The 15,381-nt window shown below is 42.2% G+C and overlaps 1 protein-coding gene across 1 annotated transcript in view; it reads left to right on the forward strand.

Moving 5' to 3' along the window:
* The first annotated feature begins 733 nt into the window (after window positions 1-733).
* med13a (mediator complex subunit 13a) overlaps window positions 734-15,381 on the forward strand; it is a 77,167-nt gene continuing 62,519 nt past the window's right edge. Inside the window, exons 1-2 of the mRNA XM_062406001.1 lie at window positions 734-1,128; window positions 11,093-11,327. Of these exons, the coding sequence (XP_062261985.1) occupies window positions 1,063-1,128; window positions 11,093-11,327 (301 nt within the window). The 5' untranslated portion in view covers window positions 734-1,062. The remainder of the gene's footprint in view (window positions 1,129-11,092; window positions 11,328-15,381) is intronic.

A 15,381-nucleotide genomic window follows, 5' to 3' on the forward strand; every position in this document is an offset into this window, starting at 1 on the left:
AGTGCAACGTCTCGTGCGCTAGGTGGTGCACTGTGAAAGTGAGCAACTTTAGAGGGGCTGATCATTAGTAACAAAATCTGTTGCTCAGTAGCGCCACTTGCGCACGGCCTAGCGGCAATACCTATCAGTCCTGTGTTATTACAGCCCTCATGACCACGACACCGGCAAGTTGGCAGAGGTCAGAGACGATGGTGGTTAGCGGGACTGTCAAAATAAAACGCGTGCCACAATTAAATCGTTGCAGTGCCTAAGTAAGATGCATGTTAGTTGAAGAAAAAGGGCAAATATATCTTTGTGTTATCGAATTCGAATGCCAAACTTGTTTTTCCTGAATCTGCATCCACTGTGTTAATTGTGATGATGAAGGAGACATTGCAGCACTTTTACTTCGCCGGAAACGCCGCCCGCAGTCTGACGTGTGCCTGTCTGTCTTCTGCTAGCTTCACGAAGCTTTGACCACGAACGAGCCAATAGGCTGTGGAAGGCAGAGTTGTCCCTGTGGCCGCCATTAAAGAAAGGAATCCATGAATTCAAATGGAAACCAACAGGAACCGAGGCTGAGAAAAATGATCGGATCGATCGCTCTGATCTAGGCCGATGCCGGATTTCGAGGGGTTTCCACGGGATGCGTTTCTTGTTCATGGAGGATTTAGCGATGGACGAGTGAGACAGGACGGCTTTTTTTTTTAAGCAGAGACCGTTCCAGGGCTAAGGGGGAGGGTGGGAGGGGGGGAGTTGCTTCTTTGCTCTCCTTTTCTTTTTGTTTTATGGACATTTGTCGCTTCCCTGCACGAGTTCCCACTGTGTGCTGCTGGAGATGTCGACGTGAGGGCCACACGGAGTCTTTTATCCGCTCTGGGCTCCGGCGGCGCGGGGGGAACTGCAGTCGGGGAGGTTGTTGAATTAACTCTCCTCCAGCCAAATGTTCCACAAAAAATATCTGTCGCTGATTTGAGCCTGCACACCTCCGAAAAAAAACACACACACACCAGAATCCGCCCGATTGTTCTTCATTTCCCGGGACGCGACACAATGGAGAGTTGGACCTCGCAGTGAAGAAGGATGAGTTCTTGTTTTGTACCGAACGGGGCCAGCTTGGAGGATTGCCATTCCAATCTATTCTGTCTGGTAAGAGATTTAAAACTAAAGCAAAGCAGCCATTTTTAACTAGCTGAACGGGGGCTAAGCTAACGTTAGCCGCACGGGCATCAGTTGATAGCGGCTTAGCTAGGCTTTACGGCCCTGTCGAGCTCACATCTTCTCAGGACAAGGTTTCCCACAGCGGGAACACGAGCCCTCCTCGGGAGCACTTTGTCGCCGAGTTGTCATTTAAAAAAAATCTCGCTTCTGACACATTTCCCACTTTTCCCCGGACTCAAACACTCGAGGCTCGCGCCGCTCGCTCGTTAAAGCTCCACTTGTCTCTCACGTTACAGCAACAATATCTCCTGTTAACACGCTGGAATACGTGTTGTGCATCACACGTCCCGAAGCCTGGACCCGTGCTGTCCCAGGGAGTTAGTTGTTGTTGTTGTGTCACTTTCTGGCTCTTCCACACAGTGTTTGTTAGTAACTTCCCATCTCCTCCTCACTGCATTCCCCCTATGTTTCATCAAGTGCTGTGCTTTAAATCGAACACGCACGTTTTACCACTGACAGTGGGAAACCATGGTGCATTTGCTATAAGGTCTTATTTTGAGGGACACTGACAACTTAACTCCAGCGTGGACTGACGTCAGTGTCTCACTTGCACTAGTCCCCCGCTTGGGTTTCCTTTCTGACAGCTATTGTCTAGCACCAGGCATGTACAGAGATCGCTTGAGGGAACCGTATTTGTTTACATGCCGTTGCCTTGTTGATCTCCCCGGACCCGAGGCACAGGCACCGGGTTGAATTCTAAAAATCGGTGGTATGCACGCATTCCTGTGCACTCCCACCGTCGAGGTAGCTACAAATCTCAACTTCACTTTCTGTTTACCATCGAGCCGCAGTGTGCATCGGATGGAGGCGTCTCCCTCATTTCCTTGTTCGACTGCCAGACTGTAAATATCCTTTTCATCAAAGCCTGCTGTCAGTTGTGGGTGGCTGTCATCACCCTTAATAGTTGGGGTGGTGCATCCAACCACATGGAAGTTCACGGGTACTTTTTTCAAAATCCAATTTGAGATAAATGTCACGGCGATCATCATCCCCAGTTTGTCTTTGCCACTGCAGCAGATGTAAGGGGGGAAGCAGTCCCTCCTCTGGCTGGATAATCAAGAACATGGTCTGAATGTGTTTGTTGTCACAGTTAATTGGCTTGTCAGCAGGCTTAACTACAGTTTCACTTGAAGGTTTAGCCGAGGAGGGTAATACTCCCTTAATGTGCTCCTTTTAACATCTTGCCCCAGTGGGAAGTTGTTAATATGATTTATTATGTGCTGAGAGGTAAACATTTTAGGCAAAGTAGATTTGTTTTATTATTATTAAAGTGAGTGACACTGACTAGATTTGTGGAGCGGTGGAAGTAAAATATCTCAAAGTTTATATGCAGTAGATAGATCCGTTGTTGCATCTATGTGAAAAAATTAAATGAAGATTCGGGAGTAGAAATTCATCAATTGCGATATTGACATAGATGCCTGTATAATAACAATATACTGAAATACTACACGGCCTTCATCACAAATTGACACAGCTTCCTAGCTGTCCGCCCCCTAAAGGCAACATCTCATTGCAGAAAATCCCCCACTCTTTCAGCACTACACTTTTGGGTCGATTGTGTGTGCTGCACTGGTAATTACAATGTTTACGACAGCACTTGAAGTCAGCGCTGGCTACAGTGGACAGGCGAGGTGGAGGCTGGTCGTTGTGGTACTGTGCCTGTCTGGCTGACATTTTCCTGCACAGTGAGACTAAGCATAACACCACTGCTGTTATGACTCACTCTCTGAACAGACTCCACTTTGTGGTTTTATGGTGAAAGAATGTGAACACATAGTGGCACGTTTTCCCAGCTTCGTTTTTCAGCGGATGGTTTTCTCTGGAGAACGATACTACTTGTTGCATGTTTGTTTTTTTGTATTCTAAAGAGAGCCTCTTGGAGTCTACTTGGCATGTAAGTTTAGTTTATGTATTCCTATATTATTATGCACTTATGGAGCTGACTTGTTATGAAAATTGTAGTTTAGCCTGGCATGCATTTCATTGTTGGAGTCGGTTCAAACCTTTTATAAAAAGCCCTCCTGTTTGGTGGTAGCATTGAATGGGGCATGCAGTAAATTAACAGGAACTATGTATAAACCAGGTCAAATGAAATTGATCGGTGGCATATTGGAAAAGTGACAGGGACTCTTTCGAGTGGAAGCATCTGCGACATGATTTGAGCCGCATCACCTGTTGCTTGTCTCATATCTTGAAAAGCAGGATGGCAGCTGTTCGAACACTGTGTTCCCTACTGAGACCCAGAGCCCAAAGTGGCCCAAGGGAAGGTGAGCAGCAGGCAAAATCAGGGGTTGTAACCTCCCAAGTACGTATCACCTTAGGACAGCTTCTTTGGCCATATCTAGTGTCTTTGGCCTTAGATTCCCTTCCACAGCAGCAGCACTGTGAGTTTAGGCTTTGGTGTATGGAAGATAAAACTCCTCATGACCCACATCGCTCGTTCTGCCAGGACATTTTATAAGCAGTTGCCCGGATACCTGAGCAGTCGCTACACAGAAAGGAGGAAAGACTGAGCAGATTTACAGCAGTGTTTAAGGCATGTGCATGTGTGACACTGAGTTAAAAAGGAAATCCACCCTATTTTTGCAAACAGACCCCTTATTTTGAAAGGACAGACACACTGCAGAAGGATCATTTAGAGTGGATGGGGAGCGAAGTACTGATGTTTCTAATCTTTTGATAGTGGGAGTTTTAAATTCTACCTCCTCAGGCTTCGAGTTTGTACCTAGAGATGTAAATATTCTTGTGTGAAGCTTGGATAAGATTCAGCTCAAAGTTGTGGTCATAAATAGTCAATGCATTATTGCAAAATATCATTTAAGATAAATATGACAAGTCGTTTTTTTTGTAATTTGTAACTTGTAAAACACTTTTGAATCCTAAATTATATAACCCATTGCTCTTCTATGCAACAATATACATTGCATGTCGAATAAGTGGTCCCTTTAAAAGCCTTTTAAAAACATCTAAAAAAGTAACATTTAACTCCACATTAGTAAGTGTAGTTCTATATTTTCATATGTTACAAAATGCACTGTATGGTTGGTCAACTGTAAATCTAATCTGTCTAAAAATGTATACAATGAGCGGCTGTGGCTGAGGGGTAGAACGGTCGTCCTCTAACCTGAAGGTCGGCAGTTCAATACCCAGTCTTCCCCATCTGCATGCCGAAGTGACCTTGGGCAATATGCTGAACCGCGAGTTTCCCCTCATAGAACAACAAAGTGCTGTAAGTAGATGCACTGTGTGAATGTGTTTGTGAATGGGTGAATTTACAACTGTACTGTAAAGCGCTTTAAGTCGTCATCAAGACTAGAAAAGCGCTATATAAATACAAAACCATTTACTATATTTCTTTTTCTTTTCAAACCCAGAATGCTGCCACTCAACAGTGCTCAATTATTCTTGACCACATCAGTTTGTTATTATTTCAAAGGAGCATTCGATTTTATTTATCTATTATGAATCAGCAGAACATGTACTTGGCCCACTTTCAGTGTGAACAACACAGATTCTGGTTGAAGTCTTGTGGAAACAGACTGGTTTCGTTCAAAGTGACCTCGCACATTTTCTTCTGTTTCTCCAATATAAGCTCAGCAGGTTTTAAACAACTCAGCTCCAGAGCTGCTGCAGACCCTCAGTTTAAAAACCTTTCCCACCAGCAACGTGGTCGAAATCTATTCAGTGTTAGACCAACTCCACCAAAAGTCAGGTTACAGTCACCTGAACTTTATCAAATTTCAATGTCAGCCTTACCTCTACTTCCTCACGGTATGAAGCAGAGTTTCTCACTGGAAGTGATTTAGTTGAAATACTCTCAACATTCTTCTCCACTCAGTGGATTGTCAACATAACGTATTGCATAAATTATGATTTATACTTTAACAGCTTTCTGTGAAACCATTTTATATCCTCATGTCCATTACTGCAGCTCTTGTGTTGTGCTATGATATTAAGTGTTATAATATATCGTTCAGATATCAGATCTAAAAATGATGGACCACAAATTCAACACCGTCTTCATTTAGATCCTCATCGAATCTGTTTGAGAGACATGGCTTTAATATGTGCTACTAGGTTTTAGTAAGAGGTGTTCCTAATATCTTTCCAATCCCATTCATATGAATTATGGTGGATAACATTTAAGGAAGACCCCTCAGTATAACCCACCACAATTCAACAGCACCAGAAATTAAAAACTTGGAAATGGCCATTCAAATATATTAACATGCTCTTTAACAGTCAATAAAAATAATATGAACAACATCATCCCAGTGTACATAATAAACTGTTCAAGTGAGTGAAGATTAATATATTCACTGTGTCAGCTGTTTCACGGAACTGCAGAATCAGTTTGATTTAAGAACGTGTCTTAAAACCTAAAATAGGTGCGACACGGATTTATTTAATGACTGGAGTGAAAAGCACTTAAGAAAATCACCTGCAAATGTATTTTTGTTTCAGCAAGGAAATGAGGTTTGAAGAGATTTACTGACGTGAAGAAAAGTAACTTAAAGCCAGTTTCTCACTCAAACATTCCAGGAAACAGAAAATATAAGGTAGACAGCGCATTGTGTTATGCTACATTACCATTACAGCAGAGGTGAATACATCACTTGTTCTGCCTGTTAAGAATAATAATATATCTTGCTTTGGCGAGAATACAAAGTAAACAAACCAGTGCTGTCGGCCTGTCGCTGTGTCATAACTGAAGCGCTCCGTGATGCTTTTGCTCCAAGTGACCGTGCTTAGCTGTTCTACGGCTGTGATAAGCCACTGCCAACTTTCAGAACTTGGGTCTTTCTCAAATACTCCCACATTTTAGATGATTTTAGTTTTGTAACTGCAGCCTGAGTCCTTTCGTAATCGATGACGTAGGTTATGCGGATGCTCACTCAAGCACTGACCTAGTCACCGACTGTAATTTAATGTTTCTATTTTTGAGTCTCTTAAGAACTGCTCATCCGAAAAAGAAAAAAAAAACGTCACAGCCAACGCTGCACTTCCCTGGGCCCTCAGCCATCCACCAGCCGCGTTTAAAGTTGATCGGTTGAATGGCTGTCAGGAAGAGGGAAGGACAGAATTTAGGTAGATTATCTGTTTCTCTGGCATAAATGCAAAAATAAAAATATACCCAACCTAATACCTCTCTTCAGCCTGACTAAACTATGAAATGAGCTGAAGTGAACAAACCTCCGCCAGTGATCCGCATGTCTGAACTTGTCTTATTCATTTTTTTTCAAACCCACATGATTTTCATGGTTGAATGATTTATACTGTACATAACAGAGTTTGAGACTGTTCTTTTATGTATTTCACAATATCTTCCCATTGAGCTGTGGTTAGATGTTAATCCATGTTCCACACGTGTGTGTGTGTGTGTGGGGAAAGGGTGCCTCCTTGCATCTGGTTTTAGATGCTATTTAACTACTTTTGCCGGGATGGAATTAAAGATTAAGTTGTAATTATTGTGCATCTATCTATAGTTTTTTCTTCATGATAAAGTTTGATATTAAGGACGAAGAGGTCATATATATAAATGTCCCATTAATGAGGAATTTATAACAGGGATAATAACCCACATCATTTGGTTAGACTTAAACCCACAGTTTCTGTAGTGAATGTTTATTTTAAATGACATGTTCTAAATTAGATTAATATTTTCACTTGCCTGGTTGCAATGAAACTGCACCATATATGGAAACATCTTGTTTGTAACCGTTAAAAAGGAAAGAACTGTAATCTAAGATGAAGACTTCTGCCATTGCTTGTTTTGCAGGGTGTTCCATTTAATTCGTACAGTAACAGCACAGCAGCTGCATCAGTCCATATTTATGTTGCACGTGCTACTGAAGCTCAACTTCAAAACAAAGCTTTAGTGGTCACAGGATGCCGTCGGTTCACTTTTCCCTGCGTGTTCAGTTGCACTGCAGCAATTGTAGATCAGTCAGTGTTTTCTCTGCATCCCATTTAAAAGTCAGCTGATTCCATGCTGACTGTGAATTAGAATATTTAACTGTTTACACCACATGTGACGGTTGTTTGATGATCTGTGCCTTTTAATATATCACTTGAAACCACAAATGTCTGGTGAGAGTCTGTAACTAGCAGATATTTTTTATTATTAAATAATTCACAGTTGGTTGATAATAATTGTCTTCAATTAACGGCGTAGTTTTTTTCATTAATTGTAAATGGCTGTACTCGAATGTTATTAGGTTGTAGAGCAGTTTGCACTACACTTGTAATCTTTTATTCCCTGTAACTTTGAAATAGATGAAAATACAGTAGGAAATATTGAGGAATAAAAACTCTCTGTATTTGTTTATTTGTAATGTAATTTTAAAAACCTTTTCATATATTTGAACTTATTGACTTTAGTGTTAATGCAGATAAAGTTAATGCACTGTACCTCAGCAGTGAAAAGTTCAAGAGATTGTGTTGCCACTGTTTCCCTTTTTTGTTGGCTATTGTATTAGATCAGGCCTGTCAGAGCAATGGCTATGTACATATCTCCTTTTGTATTTAGTGTTCCTTTTTAAAAGTTGACCTATAACATGAACTCGTAATGGATTTTCAGACAATGCACAGCCTTTTGGATAGTCTTGGGTAAATAGAAAGAAATGAGTTTCTGAAACTCTTATTTGAATTCAAGTATCAGTCCCCTGACAGCAGCTGGATGCCCGGCTGTCTGTGTGCAGCACATAATCCTGTCTAAAAGTGTTAAACCAATATCTAGGAGGAGCAGGGGCTGATAATAAAGTCTGTAGGGCACTTATGAACTAAACCTTTTATACAGTGAATCACACAGTACCGCTGGGGACTTGGCCATGAATGGTCAGTGAGACGATGGGGGGTGTTCCTTTGCTAATTGCCTATCTGCACGGCTTATGATCTGGTTTCACAGTTAACCGTTGTCCCAGCCCTCCCTTTGCATTGTGTGCACAGATGTTTCCGAGTGAGATGCAGGTGTAATGTGCCGCTTCTCACACTCCAGCAGGAAGGAGAAGCCTCGCTGCTGCATTACACACTCTGTCATTACACACAGGCCGAGCCAGCTCTGTTTGTTTCACCTCAGAATTTGTACTCAGCATGTGTTGCAGCTTTTGAATAAGGAGCCAGATTGTTCACCAGATACCATGATGTTTTGATCATGCGTCCTGACAAGCTTCTGTGTTCATTTATGCTGACACTATAAACCATCCTTGGGCTTTTTGTGTGCTTGCCAGGCACTTTTAACTGAAGTGCCTGTTCGAAAACAAATTAAACATGTGCTTTCTGTTTATTGATGAGGCATATGGCTACACTTGTAGCCTAACTGGTGAGCCTGTATTCTGCTGATGTATTGCCTGGACATGCACAGGTGCCATGAATGTAGTCAAAACTATTTTTAACCTCAGGTTTTTTATGATTTGTTGATCAGTATGAGGCCACAGTGTCTTATGGTTTGCTAACTTGTTGTTGTGATCTAGCTCTACTTCTGCTGACGCTGCACAATGCTCTGTTTTGACAATCCCCAGCCCAGCCCCAAGCCTCACCACCACCACCACCACCACAAATAACTCTACAAATCTCCCAGCTTATCCCTAGCCAGGCGAAAGACCACTGCTTTTCCACAACTATCAGTTATCACTTGTTCAGGCTCAGCGCATCTGCACTTGAGTTAAGACATCCCCTGATTTGTAATGGATTAAAATGATTGAATATACAGAGACCTGTATAACTTGGCATATCAGCCTGAATTAAATTGATCTAAACCACAGGAAAAATAGCAGATCACACAGATTACTGGAAATATCCTGAGGAAAAGTTTTATTTTCCATATGTTTTTTATTGAATACTAACAAAATAATATTATTTAAAATTTTCTCCAATTATCATTCAAAATACTAACTTGATATTATTATGTGTTCTTTTCTGACAACATGCGATCGCATAAACACACTCATGGCACAATGTCAACAAGTTTGCTGAGTGCCCGTCTTATTCCAGCATTATTTTAAAATTAGGATTAAGATTCCTTTATTTTCCTGCATCAGTCTTGCACACACAATCATGGTAAATGCAATGAGAAATTTACCCTCTGCTTTTAACCCATCCGTAGGTGAACACGGAACATAACACAGACAAGGGCAGGGACCACACGGAGCAGTGGGCAGCTATTGAAAAGCGCCCGGGAGCAGGTGTTAGAGGGGAGGAAGGGGCCTTGCTCAGGGGCACTAAAACAGTGGGATATGGAGAGGTGTGTCCATCTTTTACTCCTCTTGGACTTGAACATGATAATGCTCTAGAGATTCCTGGGATGTCAGAGTGCTTGGCTCTCTCAGTCCTTGAATCTTTAAAGGGCCTGAGGTCATGTGACTGATGAGGGATGTCCATGACAATCAGGACTTCTTGGTCTTCATGTCGTTCTTCTTAAGCGCTGTGTTCCTTCATTCTATCAAATTATCTATCTGTTACTTTTCTATCCAACCGGGAATAACGCTTGACGTATTGATCTTGTGATGGTGTGGTCACCTTTATTCTTCTGGATCTGATTGTGCCTCGGATGCGACTGATCTGCAAAGTGTTTTTAGCGTTCCATGCACTTCCTCCTGATGAACCTTTAGTCGCGCCATTATTTAACGCTTTGAAAAACAATTTGCCTCCTGGCACTTTCACTTAGTTCAGATGCCATTTCCCAGCATCACTGCTGCTTGCTGAGCAATGATCTGCTGGAATCTTGAGGCACGGCTTTATTTATAATTGGTGAACACTGGCTGCAAGTTGAGTTGCTTGAACAAGCCTCCGATGAATAGATCAAATCAACTGTACTAGTCATCTGAACTTGTGATTCAATGGAAGGGATACAGTTCGAGGAAATCTTACCTTTTGAACAAAGAAGTTAAATGGGCCAGTTCTCAAAATTTGCTTAAATTTGAATACTGATGAAGAATTTAAACAATCATTGGATTATAATTTGCATCAATAGCAAGTCGATATGTTAATGCTTATTTTTTGTGCAAGCACAGTGAGAACATATAACAAACCAATGATCTACCTCAGATTTTCAAAGCCTTTGCTGTGTATCTCTTGTTTGTTATTTTCGTAGTTTAAAACCACAACCTTCACAAAGGAGGAAAAATCCTTTCTTCAACTTAAAAAAAACAAATTTTTTGACGATTATTGATATTGACTTATTTTTTGGCAATATTGCCAAGCCCTACTAAACATAGTGCAGGATCTTGTCTATGTATGCTCTATGCATTTCTGGGTCTACTTACAAATATTAGATATTTAATGTAGGCTCAGACTTTTGGATGCCAACAGGGATCCAGGTTGCCAGCGGAAACGGGGATGTACATGTTTGGGAATTCTCTATTTGTTATTTTGTTCCAGTTTGTTTGCATTCATGCATTTGTTTAGCTACACATGGGCAGTTTGTTGGTGTGCAGCTGATAAGCACTTGTGGTAGCTAGCAGTGCAATGTAATGCTTTAACACTTAATAACCCTGCCAGTGATTTACTGCCTGTGAGTCTTTTTCCTATGTGATTTGTTCTCTCTTTAAAAGCCACACAGTGTTTACAGAAAGGCATAGTACACACATCCCCAGAGCACTTGCCAACGATGAGGATTAAGGTGGTGAAACTACATTCACGGGCATTACCCTTTTTCATATTGTTTATCGAACATGTTGTTCAGAGTGATATCGGAACCACCCGGAGCATAAGTACACAGTACTTTCCAGAAACAAACAGTTATTTCAATATTTTGTTGCAGAGCGTAGAGAATGTTGTTTTAATACCTACTCCACACTCTGCTCAGGATGTTTACGTCGAGATGCTGAGTGAGTCCTTAAGCAGCAGCTCTGCACACTTAACACTCTCTCCCCTTTCCCTTGTCTTCCAGGCGGACTTGACGGGGATCAAATGGAAGAGGTTTGTGTGGCAGGGTCCCACCTCTGCACCCATCCTCTTCCCGGTGACAGAGGAGGATCCCATCCTATGCAGCTTCAGCCGCTGCCTGAAGGCCGACGTGTTAAGTGTATGGCGGCGGAGTCAACGGCCGGGTCGGAGGGAGATTTGGCTTTTCTGGTGGGGGGACGACCCTAACTTTGCAGACCTCATCCACCATGAGCTTGCAGGTGAGCGACCTTTGACATGCTCATAAGGGGCATCTGGTTTTAAAAAGATTTTATTTTACAAGCTGTGCAGGTACATTGTCTGAATGCTACTCCCTCAGCACATAAAGGTCAGAGGTCAGCTTCAGAACAACATTCAGCGTGCCAGGGATAAGAACAAATGCTCTCAGACACAGAGTTGGTGTACCACTTCAGGAGCAGTTCATTTACTCTGCAGGCAAGATGGTTGTTGTAGTGTTTTTGAAAAATGAAATGATGAGAGAGCGAGAGAAAGAGATTCTATTTCTCTGTGTCACCACTCCGAGAATGTGATTTTTACTTCCCCCACCGATGTACCTTTTGTTTGATTCACTCAAGGTTATATAGCTAAAACAATGATGGCAGTTATAGATAGTGGATCATGTGGCCGGTGCATAGATTTCTTTGTCAAGATAAGTTGTTGGTTGTAGAATGAGAAATGACACAGATTAAAGTTTCAACTGAGAAACTCAAGGAAATCTTAAAATCTGTGTTATCTGATACCTTACCCCCTTGTACCCTTTTCTGACTGAGTAGGGCTGATAATGCCAACACCTGAAGAGAAACTCCCTCTCCCTGCAAACACTGAGTCTTATTATTGGATGGGGTGTCTGATAGAAGATTATCATATATAAGTGACTGTTGCACTACACCAAATCAGCACCTGGCATTTTATTTTTTCCAGGTAGTCCACAGCCACACGTCGGTTGAAACAGAAAGGAAAAGGGTAATGGAAACTGAATTCAGTGCGATCATAACTTGAGCGAAAAACACAGCATGCCTGAGCAGCCAAGCTGAAATAAGGCCAATGCATCCACCCCCCACTTTCTTGTTTTCCCTCTTCAGTAACAGTGATATAAGTGATGGAGGATGGGAAAAGGCCATCTTTATTCATGCTCTCTGCCATGTAGATTGAACTTTGGAGTCTGAGCCAAGCACAGCCTGTCTGTGACCCCCCTTCATTATGGGGATATTGTGCCTGAAGTGGACTCAAAATGGGAGCTGAAGGCTACAATGGGCAGCTCATTCAGGCCTAACGGGTCCTGGTAATAACCTGAAGCGTCTGGCTCAGGCCCTCTAATGGAGTGAGCTACATTCCAAGTAGAACAGGGTGGCATGGAGAATCTATGTTTGGAAATTCTTACAGTCTCTGCTGTGTTCTTACGCAGGCTTTGTGGTGGTAGTTGACGGGGGCTTTCGTAAATTACTTGTCAAAAATACTGTATGGATTGTATTATTTATAGAACATTGCCACAAATGAATACCTAAACAATATTCATATATGCAAACAGCTCCATGTCTGTGTTTTCTGTCAATCTCACCTGTTACTTCTTTCCTTGCTGGCGCTACTCTGGGCATTCAATCCCATTTTTCTGTTCCGATCTAAGACCTGAATTTGGAAATTGTCCATCATTCAATGTGGTAGTTTTTTGGCTCGTGGCGAGCGATCAGAAATTAGTATCATTATATGGAAAACAATGGATGTTTTTTTTTTGCAAGACTCTTGGAAGGTCCTGTTTCAGATGTTGTGTAATAAAAACCATGGTGCGGTTCGTCTCTTCCTCTCTGTCCCAATGGACAGCACAGATGTTTATCCTGAACACCTGATGAGATGTTTCACACTCCCCATGTTCCTCAAGTGTTTTGCACCCTGACTCCCTGCTTCCCAGATGGACGGTGCTCCATTTTTCCTATTTTGGAAGCTGCTGCTTCCTTCTTCTTTAGGTTCCCCTCCTTTTTGTAACTGCTCTGGGACTCTGGCAGTGAATGAGCAGGGCAGCCTTTCTAGATGGATCTAAAGTCGCTGGAGGGCCCCCTTCTGTCCTCCTTTCCCCCCCTACCTGCATCTGCAGCTGTTGATCAGTCTCTTCAGGATTGTGTGTCCTGAGACCTGATAACACAAGCAGGGATGAAAGAATGTAAGAATCTCTGACCTGTGTCTTTAGACCTGTGTCTATGCTTTCATAGAGACATTTAGTGACATGAATTTACCGTCCTACCGAATTCATAGATTTCCGCTGGGAACCAGAGGCCAAGTGAATGCTTATAAGAAAGAAAATATTTAGTTTTCTGTGTCCTGGGCACCTTGATTGAAGATCTTTGGTAGTGTTAGTCTGTCCCGGAAGTAGGATGATTGACAGCCGGCCAACACACTACCAGTAGCAATGGCAGAGCAGACTGGGCCAGGACCAGCCCAACAGTATTTTCACCACCGCTCTCTTCCCACATTACATTGGTGTCATGTTTTGCCTTTGGTCCCAGCCTGTCTTGAGAATTCTAAAAAGCTTACTATTTCTTATTGTGGTTACAGCTTAACTCTAGTGCAATGTTGGTGGTAAACATGAAAATCCGCTCTTTTCCTTTCATTTCAGTGAGGGAAATTGTGCTTTCTCACACACACACACACACACACACACACACACACACACACACACACACCCTCTGCCATCCTCATTAGATTAGCGGCCTGTGAAAGTCTTTTAATTTTGAGCAAGTGCCATTTCTGTATACCAGCGTGCCAGTAATCCCTTCACTCCAGGGAGATGAGAGGAGAAGGAGTGAGCTTGAGAGATGAGAGTCGTGAAGGGTGGAAAACTTGAGGGATCTTTTAACGTCTGACACTTAATCACCATTGAAGAAATGTAAGGGTAACAAACCACCAAGCGCCTTTTCTGTGCTGTTGGAAACCCGCCTTGCTCGTTACACAAGGAGAAAACCAATTCTAATCTTCCCCTGACCATGCACAGGAATTATTTCCAACAAGAGAATGCCATTGCTGAATTTAATGGCTTGCTTCCTCCCACCTCGCAGTTGACTGTGGGCATGTATTCTTATGCAAATCCTATACTCTCTTCATTGTCCTTTCCCTTTAAGCTGGTGAGGTCACCTGACCAGGGGCACCCTGGTCAAGTGAAAGATACACTAAATTGCTTCTTTCTCCTACTCTGGCCCGCTGACTCTTTTTGGCAAAGAAATTAGGAATGACATCTTTATGTGAAGGTTATTGCTACATAGTACTTACCTAAGCTCCTAGGTTATGTTCACATAGTTTTTGCTTTCTACACCTGTGCTTATTGAGCCCATAAAACCGGGTTTTGAAAATGCTGCTGGCCCTGTTTTAGTTTGCAAGGACCAGAGTTGTGTTTTGGTCTGGATGGGCAGACACAGAAATTGGGAAAGAATAACACGAGCAGCCATGTTTGTTTCCTGATTGAGTCTTGTCACTCACAATGGCATCTTTCCCCTAATAGCCACGCTCCTACCATGTGACCCTTCTCCAGAGAAAACAAATGGCAGCAGCCTTGACTACCAGTATTCAATGCATTGTGGATAACAAACAGTTGCTGTCATTGTTGTCTTTGCTTGTTGCTGTTGAGCAGTAAAATTCTACATTTTTTAATAATACCTGTAACAATTTCTGTGGGTTGTGTGCATGCACAGTTAAATGGCTGTTCATGTGATGTTCAATTTCCGGCATGCTAGTATGGCTAGGGCTGGGCGATACGGGAAAAATCGTATCACAAAATTCATGGCAAGCAAATAGGAAATCTCCTTTAAAATGTCCATCTCCTCCACTACTTAATGATGTTTTGAATCCATTCCAACAAAGGCTCAATTTAGTATCATTCTTGCTTACACAGTGATCTTATGACAGTCGTCTTTGTTTTTGCTGGAATGCAGTAATTCTTTTAATTTGTCTGCCTTTGACAATTTCATAAGATTTTTTTATGTCAATGTTTGACCACTCTCCTCAATGCCTCGAATCAAATGTGAAATACCCCCCCTCGCACCTCAGGGCACAATATCTATTTCCAAAGGGCATATTTCATTAGCTGTTGTGTTGGCTGAAAGTTGAACCCTCTTACATGGCCGCCTTTTTTCTTGTCATTTGTGGGGGGGGGAAAGAAATTCTCTCCTTCAAAATGAACTGCCCATATGTCTGTGAGAGCAGCCCTGTTTGAAGCACCTGCAGAAAACATACTCTAATTCGTTTGGTAACAACAAATATCCACCGACCAGAAAAGTAAGATGTTTTCGA

This window comes from Platichthys flesus, chromosome 15 (assembly GCF_949316205.1).
Source record: "Platichthys flesus chromosome 15, fPlaFle2.1, whole genome shotgun sequence".
NCBI classification, from domain to species: Eukaryota; Metazoa; Chordata; class Actinopteri; order Pleuronectiformes; family Pleuronectidae; genus Platichthys; species Platichthys flesus.